Raw genomic sequence first — 19,440 nt, 5'->3', positions numbered from 1 at the left:
TCTGTCTGCGGATAATATACAGTAGAAGTTACTGCTCTAACCCCTTATTCCGCTAAGAATACTTCCTAAAATACTACTATAAATCTTAAATCTTTATCTAATATAATCTTATTTAGTGCTCTATACCTTATAAATACTTCTTTAATATAGATTCTAGCGATATCTTCTGCTGAGATTTCTTCTATATATGCTATAAAGTATCCCCACTTTATAAGCTTATCTACTATTACTAAGATTACATTATAATCTTATCCGGTAATAGGATCTCTTAACTTTAGTAATATAATAATAAAGTCCTATAATATAACCTCCTATAGTCTCTCTGGTATTTTAATAGGTTATAGCCCTCTATATAGCTTATGCCTTATTAGTTTATTCCTTTAGCAATCTAGATATTCCTTTATAACTTTTCGCGCTAGGCCTTAGATTCCGTTAATAATATACTCCTTTTAGAGTCTTAATACTAAGCCCGTGGCCCTATTATGTCCTTAAGTTAATCCCTTATAGAAATCTTCTATAAATTACTCTACTATGCTTCTTAGGATATACTATATTTCTTAATTTTTGTATATATCCGTTTATAGATCTTCTAGTTATACTTTTAGAATTCTTTATATCTAAAAGCTTTCTAGTAACTCGTAAACTCCTCCTAGTTCTTCCTAAGTTGCTACAATTTTTAGGTAATTATACCAAATTAATCCGTTTATGTCTTTTCGCAGTAAAGCCCCTAATAGCTTCTCCTTATTTTACAGTTTAGCTTTTTAACTTAGAGCATCTACTTAGGTATTATCTGTACCCTTAGTATGCTAAATCTGGAAATAGTATTCTATAAGTATCTCTACCCATCTAACCTATCTTTAGTTAAGTTCCTTTATTATTAGGAATCCTATTAGGTTTTTATAATCTATCTTAACTATAAATAGTTTTTCTATACCTTATAAGAATGCTCTTTATTTTTTTAGTGCTATAACTATACCTAACAACTCTTTGTTATAGATGTTATAGTTTAATTCTGGTAGTATTATTTTCCGACTATAGTATACTACTAGGTGCTATTTATCTTAATATTTCTATATAAAGTACGCCCCTAGTATATAGTCTAATACATTTATTTCTACAACCGTCTTTAACCCTAGTTAATAGATCTTAAGAACTAGTTCTTAGGTAAATAACTCTTTAACTTTTCTAAAGAGCTCTTACTGTTTTTCTCCCTATACCTATAGTTCTTTTTTCTTTGTTAATCGCATAAATGGTTTAATATTTTTTAACTATTGCGCTATAAACCTTCTGCAGTAATTACAAAACCCTAAAAATAATTTTAACTGCGTAATGTTTTCTAGTTCTTACCAATTTACTATAGCCTTAATCTTTTTTAGATCTATGCTAAGTTGGCCTAGTTTAATAATAAATTTAACAAAATCGGTCTTTCTAGTAAAGAATTCGTATTTTTTAATTACTACTAGCATCTATTCTTTCTATAGTCTCTTTAAGACCTATTTAATATATTCTCCGTATTCTTCCTTAGTTATTAAGTAGATAATAATGTTATTAAAATATACTATAACAAATTCATCTAAATGTTCTCCTAATATATTATTAATACGCTTTTAGAATATTACTAGTACGTTTATAAGCCCGAATTGCATAACTACTAGTTTATATAGTCCTTCCTTTAACCTAAAGGCTGCCTTTTATTTGTCGCCTTCCTTAATTCTAATCTAGTAGTACGCCTATCTTAGATCTATCTTTATAAAGATTTGCGCGTTACCTATTCTATCTTAGATCTCGCTAATTAAGGGTAAAGGATATCTATCCTTTCTAGTAATGCTGTTTAACTGTCTATAGTTAATACACAGCCTTAGTTTACTATTTTTCTTTAGTACAAATAGTATTAGATAACCCGCTAATAACTATAATAGTCTAATATATCCCTTTTATAAGTTTTCCTAGATAAACTCTTTTAATACTCTACCTTCCTCTTTAGTAAGCTTATAGATTGGAAAGAACTTTAGACTTATTCCTAGTTCTAATTCTATTTTATAGTCCTATACTATATACTCTAACAGCTTTTTACTTTTTAGTAACTATAGTTTCTTACTATACTTATAGTATCTTTTTAGTATATAGCTTAACCCTTTCTCTATTTCTTTATAGATTGCCCCTACTTAGTACTATACCAACTTAGCTTACTATTATATTTTGCGGCGTTAAGTATTTCTAATATTAACCTAACCTATAACCTAATTAATCTTTAAATTATATTTCTGTAACTAAGGCATTCCTAGTACTACCTTATTATTCCCTAATAGTAATATATTAAAAGATATCTTAATTTATCTTCCTTTAATGGTTAACTAAATAGGTCCTATTTTAAAATTGATAATACCTCCTCTATAGGCTATTAGATCTCCTAAAATTATCACTAATAGGTAAAATTACTCCTTTTATCTATAAGGTAATCTTATTCTTTTAACTACTGCTAGCAAGATATAGTTTCTTATTACTCTACTATCTATTAATGCCTTAAACTGTTAATTTTTCCATTTAACTTCTAAATTTAGGTATTAACCTTAAATTCCTTTAAGGGTCTAAGGCTCTACTACTAGCTCCCTTTAATCCCGTAGGCCTCTACTTTTTTTTTAACTATTAGCTACTTAATCTAGTTATACTTAGCTTGCTTTTTAGCTAATACCTAGCTTACTTTTTGTCTTTAATATGCTATAGATATATATTCTCTAGGCATTTCCACTACTATCGTCCATTTAAGCATTCTTTCGTAAGGAATCTTTTTAATTAAAGTATTAAGTTGCCTAACTCCTAAACTTCTACTAGATGCCAGCTATGTATATACTTAGCATTCCTATATTATTACTTATCTATTATCCAATATATCCTTATAGGGTACTTCCAATTCTTTTCCTTTAAATTTTTGTGCATTTTATATATATCGTCTATATATACAATCTATAATAGCGTATAGTGTGCTAGGTGCTTTAGGTTAACTCTTAATTAATTTTTATCTTTAAGTTTAAACCTCTGCCGCACTAATCTAAACGTTATAACTTTATTTACAGGTACTAAGATATATCTTTCGCTTCTTTAGTCCTCTAATCGTTTCTTTAGATCCTTTAACGTTATAATTAAGGCTCCTTTAACATAAGTTATAGCCTTCTTAGTAATTAGGTGGTTTTAGATAACTTTCTCATCTAACTATATATAGAAATCTTCCTACTTATCATTATATTGCTACCTATACCACTTTTAGTACAGCTATTGGAGTATATACGGCTTATCCATAAGGAAGTATCTTTTTATTACTATATTATAACAGCTCTTTATATGTCGTTTTTTAAACCTAGTAGGGATCCCTAGATCCTCTTCGCTTTCCAGTTTAGTAAGCTACTTAGCTTTTAGTATACCTACTCTAGGCCTATTAATAATTCTTTATACTAATACTCTGTCCTTTATACGTCCCAATATGCTAGATTTCTTATCTAGTTTCTGTTCTTACTATGCGATAATTCTTTACCTAAATTCTTCTATAGTTTCCTTTAGTTTACGTCTTACTAATAGATCCTTAAAGTCTTCTTACTTCTTAATCTTAGTATTAACATTTTAATCTTTAGGCTAAACACTTTATTCTCCTAGTAAATCCTTTAGGTCTATATATCTGTCTCCTAGTCTAATTGCTGTTTATATTACGGATTCTCTAATCCCTTACCTTTTACTTATGGGTGTCTTTATTCGCACTCTAAATTCTTAACCCCTTAGATTCTTTAATCCTAAGTTTACTTCTTTCTTAAGCATTACTCCGGCCTTAATCTAACTAGGCTTACTTAGTATTCTTATCTCGTTTTAAGAGTCTTAAATTTTACTTATCTTGTCTGAAGAGTCTTATACCTTTAGGAAACTTTATCCTAAGCTTATTCGTATATTATTAAACTAAGCTACTGCTCTGCTCTACCGGTTATTGTCCGTTATAGGTCCCTAAGCTTGCCTTATCTCGTCTTAAGAATCTTAAGCCTTTAGCCTTTTGCCTTTATTAAGTACTAAGGTGGTTCGCTATCCTACCTCTCTTACGTCTTGCGAAGCGATAGATATCGTATCTAGTGGGGTCTTAATCCCTACTAATATTCCCTATTTTATAGTGGAATTATCCTCTACCTCTTATATAACATTTTTAAGGTCTACTCGCTCCTAGTAAGCGGCCCTTATTACCTTATTATTATAAAATATTTTGCCTATATTAAAGTTATTATCCTTAATATCCAATCTGCGAACTAGTTTATTAGTTCCTTTATATTTCGCTAAATATAGCTTTTATAGCTAATAGCTTGCGCCGTACTTAGTGTTCTTATAAATTTAATATGCGTTATTATAATAAAACGCGAAACTTTTAATTAAACACTCTTTTATTCCTTATAGTACACTATTATCCCTCTATATGTGTATGTCTTCTACTAGTCTAGTTCCCTTTATTATATAGTAACTCTAACCATTTTTATAATCCCTTGCGAAGTAACCTTATTTTCCACAATTTATATAAGCTCCTTCTTTAAACCACTAACTTTGCTATAGAGTCCGCCTAAACGTCTTCTGCTACTAAGATTCCTAGTTTAGCCTTTACTCCTTAGTTCTATAATTACTAAATCCTTAACCTTTAGGTTTCTATAGTTTCTTACTCCATCTCTTATAGGCTTCTTTAGTACCGCTTAGGTCTATTAGCTCTACGCCATACTATAGTTTTTAACTTAGCTTTAGTTATTATGTACTTTGCGCCTTATATAACTATAAAACTCTATTCTAGCCTCTCTTAGCCTATTCCCTTTGGTAGATCCAATTATTAATCTTAATCGCTTAATCTATTAGGTCCCTTAGGGTGTCCGCATCTTCTATTAGGATAATTACGTCCTAGACTTTAGCCTTAAGTCCTTACTTATACTATGCTATAAGCGCCCTATTATTCTACTTAATTTATATTACTAATATCTAGAACTGCGTTATATACTTAATTACTAAGGTTTATTACGTAATGTCTTAGAGTTTTCTTTCCGCCGTAGTTACTGCCTTTAGGTCTCTAAATATTTATATAAGTTATTTTACAAATTTATTCTAGCTTAAGAACATAAACTATACCTCTTAGTTCGTAGTTATTATTCCGTTTACTTAGATTTTTATAAAGTAAGGCTTAAACTATTTAAGTGCTCTTCCTGTTAGAAATAATCCCGCGTACGCTATTTAATCTATAGGTATTGCTAGCTTGGCTCCTTCCTAAGCTACTTTAAAGTACATTTGCATAAGGAATCCTTTAAGCTTTAATCTTTCTTTTAAGTACCTTTTAATTAATAGTAACTTAACCTTTACTGCGCCTATCCCGTTAATCCTATTTTCTAACGTTACATTATTTTCTATTAGCTAGTTAACTATTTTTTATAGTTGTCCGACCGTTATAGGTTGCTATAAGTTAGTGTTTGCTATACTAGTGTCATTACCTAATCTTAATATAGTTGCCGCCGTCAATGGCATTGTAGTGGCTGCTTTTGGTAGCATATTATTTAACTTTCTATATTTAATACTATAACTATAGTAGTGATTATATAACGGAACCTTATAGCAGGAACTATAGTAGGCTTGTTAATAGGCTAGGTGTATAGGAAATGCAAGTATAAAAGTTAATAATGTAATAATAACTGGTGAAGCGGTTGCCTAATAGATTAACTCTAATTATATTTTAAGAATTACTATAAGGAAGAAACTATCTAGGTAGGAACTAAGGGTCCTTAAATATATAACCGTACTCCTATAAAATCCTTCTTATACATAATATACGCGTGCTCTATTTACTCTGTCGCAGATTATATAGATCCTATAGATTATACAGATCGCGTCACGTGACCTTGGTTACCATTCCTTGTTATATAGCTCTATCAGTTCCATCTTGGACCGTGCTTAGATTAACTAACTAGCTTCTTCCAACTCCTCTCCTAGTAGTCGTAACATCGTACTTAAAGCGTCCGTAATAGTAGTATAACTATAAGATATTATAAAAGAATATTATAGGAAGTTAGCATTATTAACGGAGATAAAATAGGGATTCTATTGCTTATAAACGTATTATAAGAAGAGAATAAAGCAGTTATAAAAAAAATAGCTAGAGATATAAAAGCTAAAAGCTAAAATATAGTAAAAACAGTCTGCTAAGAGATAAGATAAATAGTATTATTAATAAAAAGACGTATAAGAGACGATAGCTTATAAACTAAAATAAATTAAAATTAAAACGTTATTATTAGAACCTATTTTAGGTAAATAGAGATAGTAGCTTATAAACGCGTTACATAGAACAACCTCTAGATTAACTTATAATAAACTCTTATAATAAGAAAGGCAAATCCTATCTAATTTTTATTATTATTATTTTAGTTTTATTATAAAAAGCTATAGTAGAAGAAGAGTAGAGGAACTAAAGATAAAGTAAGGTTTTATACTAGTAAAGAATTAGCTATAAGCCGCATTATAGAGTACCTTTCTACTAAGAATTTTCCCTAGTAGTTTTAGCTAGAACTCTATAAAAGCTTAGTAGAGGTAAAGTCTTAGAGGACTAAAACCCTTAAAGGGGAGGTAATTATAACGGAATCCCCTAGAAGGTATATATTAGATAAAACAGTAAGAGGTTCTATCTATATCCTATTTATATTTTATCTACGTCCTAGAAGATATAGTTAGACAGATAAGGGGTAAAAGGTTTTACTAGCGTCTTAGAAGGATTATATAGGGAGCTGGTTCTTCTTCAGAAAAGAGCTAGCAATTAGTCTCTAAATAAAAGAGGTTAAAAAGTATTTGTCCTTTATTTATAAAGATCGTTCTACCTTAACTTATCTTCTACTTACCTGTAACTCTTATTCTACACTATTAATTAGATAATTATACGTTCCGGTTAGACTGGCCTCTTATATATTCTTACTAGAAATAATTATTTAAGCCGTTACTATATAGCCTAGCATAACCCTTATCTTGTTAAAGTTTTATATACATTTTGGGTACTTAATTAGATATTTATTCCGTATACTTTAAAAGAACTTAAATCAATTATTAATAATAACTAGATTATTATTCCAGGCCCTCTAGCAATTTAATTAACGACTTATAATAATATAGAGCCTATAGCGTTATATAAACCCCCCCCCCCCTAATATTTGCCTATTACCCTGCCTTCTACTAAAAACGAGCTCGCCATTAAAGGAAGTATATTAACCTCGAACAGGATCCAGGCAGTAAATCTTGGCAGTAACTTTACTGCCTAAATCTTCTGCCAAGTTTCATTCTGCCGGTGCAAAATTAGTGGCTTAGAGCTTATTTTTTAGAGTCGTAGCTTAATTTAGCAGGGTTTACCCCCAGAGGTACCTCTGCGCCTTTACACCTCTCCCTACGCCTCTACGCCTCCGCGCCTCTACGCCTCTACGCCTCTACGCCTCTACGCCTCTACGCCTCTACGCCTCTACGCCTTTATATCTCGGCGTCTTTACGTCTTTATATCTGCGTTTATATTTACACCTCTCTACCTAACCCCCCATAAGACGTGCAAGAAACGCATAAGGAGATGCAAGGAGACACGGGTAGAGGTACGGTTAGAGACACGGTTAGAGACACGGGTAGAGCCACGAGCAGAGCCACGAGTAGAGCCACGAGCAGAGGGGGGAGCAAAGAGAGAAGCAAAGAGAGAAGTAAAGGGGGCAGTCTAGATAGGAAAGTGGGTCAGTGGGGGGGGGGTGGGTCTAGATGAACAGTGCGCAGTTGATCTACAGGGGTAAATTAAGGCTTAGCTTTAACATTCCCTTTCTAGACACCCCCTTCCACCTCTACGCCTCGCACCTCTATTCCTACCTCTGCTCGTAGCTCTACTCGTGGCTCTACTCGCAGCTCTGCTCGTGGCCCTACTCGTAGCTCTGCTCGTGGCTCTACTCACGCCTCTACTCGTAACTCTACTCACGCCTCTACTCGTAGCTCTACTCACGCCTCTGCTCGTGCCTCTGCTACCCATGTCTCACCCGTGCCTCTCTTATATAAAAATGGAGACGCATAGAGAGAGACATGTAAAGAGACGCGTAGAAAGAGACGCGTAGAGAGACGCGTAGAGAGAGACGCGTAGGGGAAAACGCGTAAAGCACATAAAAGTACGTGCACCTTCATTTCATCGTGCAGCGGCTTGCGGGGCATGCAGGGGTGGGGGAATATTGGTAAATATTGCATTTGTATGGCTTTTACTAGTAAAATAGGTGCCCGAGTAGTGCCTTGGCTACCCTTACCGCCTGCTAGGCCGCCGCTGATCAAAAGATTCGGGCAGTAAAGTTACTGCCCGGATCCTGTCCGTATTAACCTTTATTGCAAGGCCCTAGGACTGACATTCGTATATCTATTTAACAATTTAATCCTCCTAATAAGGATGCAATAGCATTTTATAAGCCAGGTATCAAGGGAGACACCCAGCAACGTGATGCGCAACGGTAGAATGGGGTAATAGGGGTCCGTGCCATCTTGCGCACGGTGCCACCTCTCGCACGGTCTCCACCACCAAAATCAATTGTTTAAATGAGGCTGTAGAGGACCTAACATTTAATCAAATCTACTGAATTCTTGGTGTAATAGCCTTTAGGAGTCGGTGAATGTAGCTAGCTATATATTGTGATCTTGGAATCTAAGTGGAAGCTTCTTCTGCCGCCAAGGGCGTTCACTAGCTAAATCGACTACCTAAACTTCTCTACTATCTACAGCCGTTAAATCTACCCTTTTTGAAGCTAATATAGTATTTATTTGAGCCTTCTTTAACCTCCGAGTGAGGATTATATTGTATTACAATTGCCTCTTAGCTTATTTAGCTTCTTTAGCTTTCTGCGTAATAAGCTTCCTAGCCTTAGCTTCTCTCTCTCTTAGGTTATCTTATCCTGTACTCATTATACCTTTTATTAATTAATTAAACGCCTCTTCTTATTCTTTTATAGTTAACGTTAAAGCTTTCTATTAACTTTAAGAGCTTATTTATAATCCTTAGCTTCCTCTTTTTTCTTCTAGAGGTTACGAGCTTATTAAATCTTATAGGTGCTAAAGAATGTAGTACTACTATCCTTAGAAAGGGCAAGCTTACGAAATAGAGGCTTTGCACGCTTATACTTCTTCTTCTTATTCTTAAGAGCCCGTTTATAGCCAACGACCCTATATTATAATATAATATTTAAGGTTATAAGGTCCTATATAGTACCATTAAGCTTATAAGTGCGCTTATTAAATATATTAGTAACCACCTCTTTATCTTCCTCTAATTGCTAGCTAAGAGAGCTGAGTAAGTAGACTCGCTAGAAGAAGACTACTTCTCTATATAGGACTTTTCCACCTTATATTAAGCTAAAACGACCTCCGGTTTAAATAGGTATAGTTTTATCTTTTTCCATCTACTTTATATATTTTTTAGTAAAAAGGCTTTCCTAAAGGCTGGCTAGAAGAGGCGGAAGAAGTCTCTCTTACTAAAGCGTATTAATTCTTAGTAATTATTAAGGAAGTTATTAAGCTCCTAGCTGTAGTGTAACGAAGCCTTATAGCAGGAACTATGGTGGACTTATTAATGGGCTGGGTATATAGGTAAACAAGAAGTTAATAACGTAATAATAACTGGTGGAGTGGTTGCCTAACAGATTAACTCCAATTATATTCTAAGATTTACTACAAAGAAGAGAACTATCTGGGTAGAGACTATGGTCCTTTAAATACACAACCATACTCCTAAGAAATCCCCTTAGTACGTAAGGTATGTATACTCTATCTACTCTATTATAGATCCTACGGATTACATAGATTATACAGATTACGTTATATAACCTTAGTTACTATTCCTCGTCATATAGCTTTATCGGCTCTATCCTAGACCGTGCCTAAATTAACTAACTAGCTTCTTCTAACTCCTCTCTAAGTAGTTATAGCATCGTACTTAAAGCGTTCGTAACACCATCCCCCTCCTCTTTATCTTTATTCTTAAAGATTCTAAACATCTCTAAGTCGTTTACTAGAGGTATAATGTCCATCTAATTAATTTAGTTAATATCGTTACTTATAATACCTAAAGCTTCTTCTTCTTCATCTACAGCTCGTCGGTCCCGTACCGTTGCTGCGATATTATCTCTTAGTAAGATTATACTATCTCCGTATTCTCGTTATTCGAAAGAGGGGTTAGTCTATATTACGTTAGCGAGTCTATCTTTACGACAACCGTCTTCTTGCTTAGAGTGCACTAAAGTAAATATTCGTTTGTTTTATAACGTTTATTCCGTCTTTAATGCTAAATATACGCAACCTATTACTCTTAATAGTTATCTAGTTCCTTAACTTATCTATCTTAGGGTCTCGTATTTAATCTACTGCTACGCGGCTAGATAATAAACTGTCCGTTATATTAGCGGAACTTTATTATTCTTATAATACTAAGTAAGAGGCTACTAATGCTTAACAACGGGCCTTTAAATCTCGTCTCGCTGCGTCCACTTGGTTAATCCGTCTTAAGAAGGTTTATAAGAAGGTTCGTTTTAAGAAATAGAAACTTATAGAATAAGGTTTACAGAAACTTAGTAATAAAAGAATAGATTCTCTTTTAACCGAGAAGGAAACAGATCTAAGTAGTTTAGCAATTGCTCTTCTTAGGTCCCCCTTAGGTAATTTATTTTTCGGCAATCCTTCTTTATCGATACTACCTGACCTAATCTCTTCTAATACTCCTATACCTTTCCTATAGCGTTCTTTAGATTTTCTAGTAGTTCTTAGGTAGTCTTAATATAGCCTATCCACTTAACCTTATACTATATTTTATCGTCAATATCCTTATAACTAATAATCTTTAAAACTTACTATTTATCTTCTTTCTGTCCTCTATACGTATCTACTTTATAAACTAGTAGCTTAACATTCTTATATGCTGGCTCTAGCATTACAATGTGCTATATAGGGTAGATTTTCATTCTAGCTGGTAGGTTTAGCTTAAATATAACCAGTAAAGTCCTTTAAATAATTTTAAAAGGTCCTAGTCTAACATAGTCTAACTTTTTACTTGGCCGTTAACTCTTAAAATTTTTATATAGTAGCTATACTTTATCTCCCTCCTTAAGATCTAGTCCCTTAGATCTCTTAGCATTATAGTACTTTTTTATTCTTTCTTATACTTTCTTTACTAATTCTATAAGGTCTGCATAAAGGTTTATTAACGTCTTCATTCTCTCTTTAGCTATACTACTCGTCTTCTTCGCTTATCTTAGTAATAACAATATTCTTAGCTTATATCCATAATTTGCCCTAAATAGTAATATGCCTATTCCTTCCTATGATGTTACATTATATATAAACTGTGTAACTAGTAATAGCGATACCCAATTATTTTATATATAATTAATATAATATCTTAGATACTATTCTAGCGTCTAATTTAATCTTTCTATTTAACCGTCTATCTATAGATAATATACAGTAGAAGTTACTGCTTAAACTCCTTACTCCGCCAAGAATACCTCCTAGAATGCTGCTATAAATCTTAAATCTCTATCCGATATAATCTTATTTAGTACTCCATATCTTATAAACACTTCTTTAACATAGATTCTAGCGATATCTTCCACTAAGATTTCTTCTATGCATGCTATAAAGTATCCCCACTTTATAAGCTTATCTACTATTACTAAAATCGCGTTATAATCTTATCCGGTAATAGGATCTCTTAACTTTAGTAACTTAATAATAAAGTCCCATAATATAACCTCCTATAGTCTCTCTGGTATTTTAATAGGTTATAGCCCTCTATATAGCTTATACCTTATTAGTTTATTTCTTTAGCAATCTAAATATTTCTTTATTACTTTTCTTGCGATATTCTAGATTCCGTTAATAATGTACTCTTCTTATAGTCTTAACACTAAGCCTATTACTCCGTTATGTCCTTAAGTCATTCCCTTATAGAAATCTTCCATAAAATATTCTGCTATATTTCTTAGGATGTACTTCACTTCTTAATTCTTATATATATCTATCTATAGATCTTTTAGCTATACTTCTAAAATTCTCTATACCTAAAAGCTTTCCGGTGTCTTATAGACTTTTCTTAATTTATTATCCTCTTAATTTACTACTAGTTTAGGGTAATTATATCTAATTAATCCGTCCTTATCTTTGCATAGTATTGCTCCTAATGGTTTCTCGTCGTTTTATAGTTTAGCTTTTCTACTAAGTATATCTGCTCTTATATTCTTAGTTCCTTTAGTATACTAAATCTCAAAATAGTATTCTATAAGTATCTCTGCCCATCTAACTTATCTCCAATTAAGTTCTTTTATTATTAGGAACCCCGTTAGGTTCTTATAATCCGTCTTAACTATAAATAGTTTCTCTGCGCCTTATAAGAATGCTCTCTATTCCTTAAGTACTGTAACTATCTCTAATAACTCCTTATTGTAGACGTTATAGTTTAACTCTAGTAGTGTTATCTTTCTACTATAATATGCCACTAGATGCTATACGTCCTTATACTTTTATAGCAAATATACTCCTAGTATATAGTCTAATACATCTATTTCTACAACCATATCTAGTCCTAGTTAGTAGATCTTAAGGATTAGCTCCTAGGTAAATAACTCCTTAAGTTCCTTAAACAACTTCTTTTACTTATCTCCCTATGCCTATAATTCCTCTTTCTTTATAAGCCTGGTAAATAGTTTAATATTCTTTAACTATTGTGCTATAAACCTTCTGTAGTAGTTGCAAAACCCTAAAAATAACCTTAACTACGTTACATTCTCTGGTTCTTGCCAACTCACTATAGCTTCGATTTTCTTTAGGTCTATACTAATATAACCTAGTTTGATAATAAATTTAACGAAATCGGTCTTCCTTATAAAGAACTCGTATTTCTCAATTGCTACTAGCATCTATTCCTCTTATAGTCTCTTTAAAACCTATTTAACATATTCCCCGTGTTCTTCCTTAGTTATTAAGTAGATAATAATATTATTAAGGTATGCCATAATAAACTTATCGAGGTGTTCTCCTAACACACTGTTAATTCTTTTCTAAAATATTGCTGGTATATTTATTAATCCAAATTGCATAACTAATGGTTTATATAGTCCTTCTCTTAACCTAAAGGCTGCCTTTTATTTATCGCCTTCCTTAATTCTAATCTAATGGTACGCCTATCTTAGATCTATCTTTATAAAGATTTATACATTACCTATCCAATCCTAGATTTCGCTAATTAAGGGTAAAAAATACCTATCCTTCCAAGTAATGCCATTTAACTATCTATAGTCAATACATAGCCTAAGCTTTCCATTTTTCTTTAGTACGAACAGTACTAGATATCCTACTAATAACTATAATAGTCTAATATATCCCTTTTATAAGTTCTCCTAGACAAACTCCTTAAGTGCTCTACCTTCTTCTTCGGTAAGCTTATAGATTAGAAAGAACTTTAAACTTATTCCTAGTTCTAATTCTATCTTATAATCCTATGCTATATAATCTACCAGCTTTTTACTTTCTAGTAACTATAGTTTCTTACCATACTTATAGTATCTCTTTGGTATATAACTTAAGCCTTACTTAGTCTCTTTATATATTACTCCAACTTAATACTATACCAACTTAGTTTATTATCGCATCTTACGGCGTTAAGTATCCCTAATATTAACCTAACCTATAATCCAATTAATCCTTAGATTATATTCCTATAACTAAGGCATGCCTAATACTACCTCATCCCGTCCTAATAGTAGGATATTAAAAGACATCTTAATTTATCTTCCTTTAATAGTTATCTAAATAGGTCCTGTTTTAAGATTAATAATCCCTCCTCTATAGGCTATTAGATCTCCTAAAATTATAACTAATAGGTAAGGTTATTCCTTCTATCTATAAGGTAATCCTATTCTCTTAACTACTGCTAGTAAGATATAGTTCTGCGTTGCTCCACTATTTATTAGCACTTTAAACTATTAATCTTACCATTTAACTTTTAAATTTAGGTGTTGTCCTTGGATTCCTTTAAGGGTCTAAGGCTCTACCACTAGCTCCCTTTAGTCCTATAGGCCTCTACTTTTCCTAACTATTAGCTGCTTAATCCTTATATACTTAGCTCACTCTTTAGCCAATACTTAGTTCACTTTTTATCTTTAATATACCATAGATACATATTCTCTAGGCATTCCCACCACTATTATCTATCTAAGCATTCTTCTATAAGGAATCTTCCTAGTTAAAGTACTAAACTTCCTTCCTTTTAGACTTTTGCTAGATGCTATTTATACATATACTTAGCATTCCTATACTATCGCTTATCTATTATCCAGTATATCCTTATAGGGTATTTCCAATTCTTTTTCTTTAGATTTTTATACATCTTATATATATCGTCCACGTACGCAATCCATAATAACGTATAGTATGCTAGGTGCTTTAAGTTAACTCTTAACTCGTCTTTATCTTTAAGTTTAAACCTTTATTATGCTAATCTAAATGTTATAACTTCGTTTGCGGGTACTAAGATGCGTCTCTTACTTCTTTAGTCCTCTAATCATTCCTCTAAATCCTTTAACATTATAATTAAGGCTCCTTTAATATATATTATAGCCTTTTCTATAATCAGGTGGTTCTGGATAACTCTTTTATCTAACTATATATAGAAATCTTCCCACTTATCGTTACGCCTTTATCTATACCACTTTTAGTACAGCTGCTGGAGTATATACGGCTTATCCATAAGGAAGTATCTTCTTATTACTACGTCGTAACAGCCTTTTATATGTCGTTCTTTAAACCTAGTAGGGATCCCTAGATCCTCTTTATCTTCTAGTTTAGTAAGCCACTTAGCTCTTAGTATGCCTGTCCTAGGCCTATTAGTAATTCTTCGTACTAGCGCTCTGTCCCTTATACGTCCTAATATACTAGATTTTTTATCTAGTTTCTATTCTTACTATACAATAATTCTCTGTCTAAATTCTTTTATGGTTTCTTTTAGTTTACGCCTTACGCTTAGATCCTTAAAGTCTTCTTACTTCTTAATCTTGGTATTAACGTTTTAATCTTTAAGCCAAACACCATGTTCTCCTAGTAAGTCTTTTAGGTCTATATATCTATCTCCCAATCTAATTACTATTTATACTACAGATTCTCTAATCTATAAAGAAGCCTCTTACCTCTTATACGTAGGTGTCCTTATTTATACTCCGAATTCTTAACCCCTTTAGATTCTCAATCCTAAGCTTGCTTCTGTCTTAAGCTTTACTCTAGCCTTAGTCTAACTAGGCTTTACTAGTGTTCTCATCTCATCTTAAGAATCTTAAATCTCACTTATCTCGTCTTAAGAGTCTTATGCCTTTAGGAAACTTCGTCCTAAGCTCATTCGTATATTGCTAAACTAAGCCGTTACTCTGCTCCATCGGTTATTATCCGTTATAGGTCCTTAAGCTTACCTCATCTCGTCTTAAGAATCTTGGTCGTCTCACATCTCATTATAAGAATCTTAAGCTTGTAGCCTTTTGCCTTTATTAAGTGCCGAAGTAGTTCGCTATCCTACTTCTCTTACGTCTTATAAAGCGATAGACATCGTGTCTAGTAGGGTTTTAATCCCTACTAATATTCCCTATTCTATAGTGGAATTATCCTCTACCTCTAGTATAATATCTCTGAGGTCTACTTATTCCTAGTAAACGGCCTATATTACCTTATCGTTATAAAATACTTCGCCTTTATTAAAATTATTATCCTTAATATCCGATCTGCGAGCTGGTTTATTAGTTCCTCTACATTCTATAGGTACTAGCTCTTATAGCTAATAGCTTACGCTATACTTAGCGTCCTTATAAATTCGGTATGCGTTATTATAACAAAATATAAAACTTTTAATTAAACACTCTTTTATTCCTCGCAGTATATTATTATCCCTCTATACGTATATATTGTCTGCTAATTTTATACCCTTTACTACGTAGTAACTCTACCCACTTCTATAGTCTCTAATATAATAACCTTATTTTCCGCAATTTATGCAAGCTCCTTCTTTAAACCATTTTTCTTGCTATAAAGTCCGCCTGAACATCTTCTACTATTAAGATCCCTAGTTTAGCCTCTGCTCCTTAGACCTTTAATTACTTAATCCTTATCCTCTAGGTTTCCATAATTTCTTATTTTATTTCCTAGATTCTTTAATACCACTTAGGTCCATTAGCTCTGCGCTATACTATAGTTTTTAACTTAGCTTTAGTTATTGCGTACTCTACGCCTTATATAACTATANAACTCTATCCTAGCCNCTCTTAGNCTNTTCCCTTTAGTAGATCCANTTATTAATCTTAATCGCTTAATCTATTAGTTCCCTTAGGATATCCGCATCTTTTATTAGAATAATTACGTCCTAAACTTTGGCCTTAAGTCCTTGCTTATACTATGCCATAAGCGCCCTATTATTCCACTCTACTTATATTACTAACGTCTAGAACTACGTTATATACTTAATTACTAAGGTTTATTACGTAATATCTTAGAGTTTTCTTTCCGCTGTAGTCGTTGCCTCTAGGTCTCCAAATATTTGTATAAGTCGTTCTATAAATCCATTCTAGCTTAAGAACATAAACCGTACTTCTTAATTAGTGGTTGTTATACCATTCGCTTATATCTCTATAAGGTAAGGCTTAAACTACTTAAGTGCCCTTCCTATTAAGAACAGTCCTGCATATACTATTTAATCTATAAGTATTACTAGCTTTACTCCCTCTTGTACTACCTTAAAGTACATTTATATAAGGAATCCTTTAAGCTTTAATCTCTCTCCTAAGTATCTTTTAATTAATAGTAACTTAACCTTTGCTGCGCCTATCCCGTTAATCCTATTTTCTAACATTATATTATTTTCTATCAACTGGTCGACTATCTCTTATAGTTGTCCGACCGTTACTAGTTGCTATAAGTCAGTGTCTGCCATACTAATATCATTACCTAATCTCGAAGTAGTTGCCGCCGTTAATAGCGTTGTGGTGGCTGCTTTTAGTGGCATATTATTCGACTTTGTTAATACCGTAACCTTAGTAGTAAATATATAACGAAGCCTTATAGCAGGAACTACGGTGGACTTATTAATAGGCCGGGTATATAGGTAAATAAGAAGTTAACAACGTAATAACAACTAGTAGAGTAGTTGCTTAATAGATTAACTTTAATTATATTCTAAGATTTACTACGAAGGAGAGAACTATCTAGGTAGGGACTGTAGTCCTTTAAATACACAACCGTACTCCTAAGAAATCCCCTTAGTACGTAAGGTACGTATACTCTATCTACTCTATTATAGATCCTACGGATTATATAAATTATATAGATTACGTTATATAACCTTAGTTACTATTCCTTATTACATAGCTCTACCGGCTCCATTCTAGACCGTACCTAAATTAACTAACTAGCTTCTTCCGACTCCTCTCTAAGTAGTTATAGCATTGTACTTAAAGCGTTTGTAATATATAGTATATAGCTAGGGGTAAAAAGAGGGAGATGTTAAGAGGCTATAATCTATAAGTAGAATAAGGTGGGTATACTGTAATAAGGATTTAGTAAAGCTAATAATAGTTAAGAAACTTTATATTAACGTAAGAGCTATATCTATTAATAATAAGGAGCCTCTACTCCCTCCCTTAGTAGGCCTTCTGCTTAGTCTTATAATTAAATATTTTAGTAAGCCATATAAATCTAAGCTCGTTATTTATCTAGCCAGTTAGTAATAAAGTAAAAAAGTAAGGGTACTTATTAGGCTTAAAGTCTTAAAGCTAGGAATCTTAAAGGTTACTAAAAAATAGTAGTATAGATTAAACTAAGTAAGAGATACAATCTATTAGCGCAAATAGTGGCTATAAGGGTAATCCACTCTCTATTACCGTCCTGTACTATATAATTAACTCTATTAGCCTTAAAAGCCCTCTAAGAGAAGATTCTTTTGGCTTTTATAAGTGCGTTAATTAGGAAACCTTTTTTGTCTATATTATATTAATTTTCTAGTAAAATATAATATTCGTTAATCTTCCTTTCTAAAAGCTTAAAATATAAGCTATAGTAAAAGGCAGACTTAGCCTTTTTGCGTATACTATTAATAGGAGTAAGGTAGCTAGTTTTCAGCTCGTTCTAATTAGCCTTTAACTATTATAATACCTAGTAAGGTCCGGGCTCTCTTCCTGCAATCTCTACTACAAAATTCCGTACCATTAATATTATAGGGGGAAGGCCATATTTAGTAAGCTGATTGACATACTTAATAAGAGCTTTTAATTGTGCTAGGGTAAGTAGACGTTGCGAATTATATCCTACCTGCCTAGAGCTGTAAATCCCGTTATAGCGTTTTAAAAGCGTGGATCGGTTACACCCATGCTTTTTTGCAGTCGCCGTGATATTTAGATGTTCTTGCGACTTTAAATCTGCAATCGCCTCCTCAATTGACCCCATTTTGGTTGAGTTCTGGTAATTTGAAAATTTCGAAATTTTGGTGTTTTGGTGTGCGAGAGGTGGCACCGTGCGCAAGGTGGCACGGACCCCTACGCGAACGCCGGAGGCTTTGCAAATTAATGGCTCAACGCCCGATTCAACGTCTTGTATAGCTTTTTGTATGGAGACTTCAGCTTCACGAGAACTTAATTGGGGAAGGGACATATTGATTTGTACAAGGAATTTCGGGTTTGGGTGTAATTTAGTAGGGGAAGAAGAAGAGCGCGTACAAACGCGTTGTCTCGCTTGGGGGGGTGGCACGTTAATACAGGTATTACAATTACATTTTTAGTATTGTCACGGCCAATACTTAACTCACACCCCAGTTACTCGGCACGATTGATCGTAAAAACATCCGTATCCCGGTAGTCTGACATGCGCAATTATTACCCAACCTTATTCCCAAATGCAGCCGGAAACAGTGAAAGTGAGCCAGTAGTGCACACCCACAGTGCGGGGCTCTCGGCATCGTGGACCCTTTCACTCGCTCAACGAATCAAAGCGAAGTGATCATATGATGTCGCATGGGCACTGCACCTTATCGTGCAGATTCACGGAGCATTGAGGCGCATTTCGAGGGTCCAGGTCCGAGCCATCGCTGCGCCTAGAGGATTTGCGCAGGGCTACGTAGCACGCGAATCGCCGTGGCTTTACTAGCTGCTAGCTTTTGCGCAGAAAAAGAAAAGGGAATCAAGGAGGAAAAGGCCCCGGGAAATTGCTGCTCAAATTGCTGCTGCTGCGGCTGGATCTGCGAGCTTTTCTCCTAAATCCATCGTCGTGCAGTTGCAGTTCTGCCCTGCTTTTCTGCTCCGCTTTTGTGTGTTTATATAGCCGTTGCCGATCTCCCAACATGTCTGTTACTCGCTCGCGCGCACCCCAGAGCGCCGACGT

The 19,440-nt window shown here is 33.5% G+C and overlaps 1 protein-coding gene across 1 annotated transcript; it reads right to left on the bottom strand.

Moving 5' to 3' along the window:
- Positions 1-18,219: 18,219 nt before the first annotated feature.
- K441DRAFT_535739 (uncharacterized protein) lies at positions 18,220-18,510 on the bottom strand (the record flags this gene model as incomplete). Its single annotated transcript, XM_067642385.1, has 1 exon — positions 18,220-18,510. One exon carries the CDS (start codon positions 18,508-18,510, stop codon positions 18,220-18,222), a length of 291 nt encoding a protein of 96 aa, XP_067509472.1.
- Positions 18,511-19,440: the final 930 nt, after the last annotated feature.

This window comes from Cenococcum geophilum (genome assembly GCF_001692895.1).
Source record: "Cenococcum geophilum 1.58 unplaced genomic scaffold K441scaffold_3, whole genome shotgun sequence".
Taxonomy (NCBI): Eukaryota; Fungi; Ascomycota; class Dothideomycetes; order Gloniales; family Gloniaceae; genus Cenococcum; species Cenococcum geophilum.
This window is presented reverse-complemented; position numbering and strand designations above follow the sequence as displayed.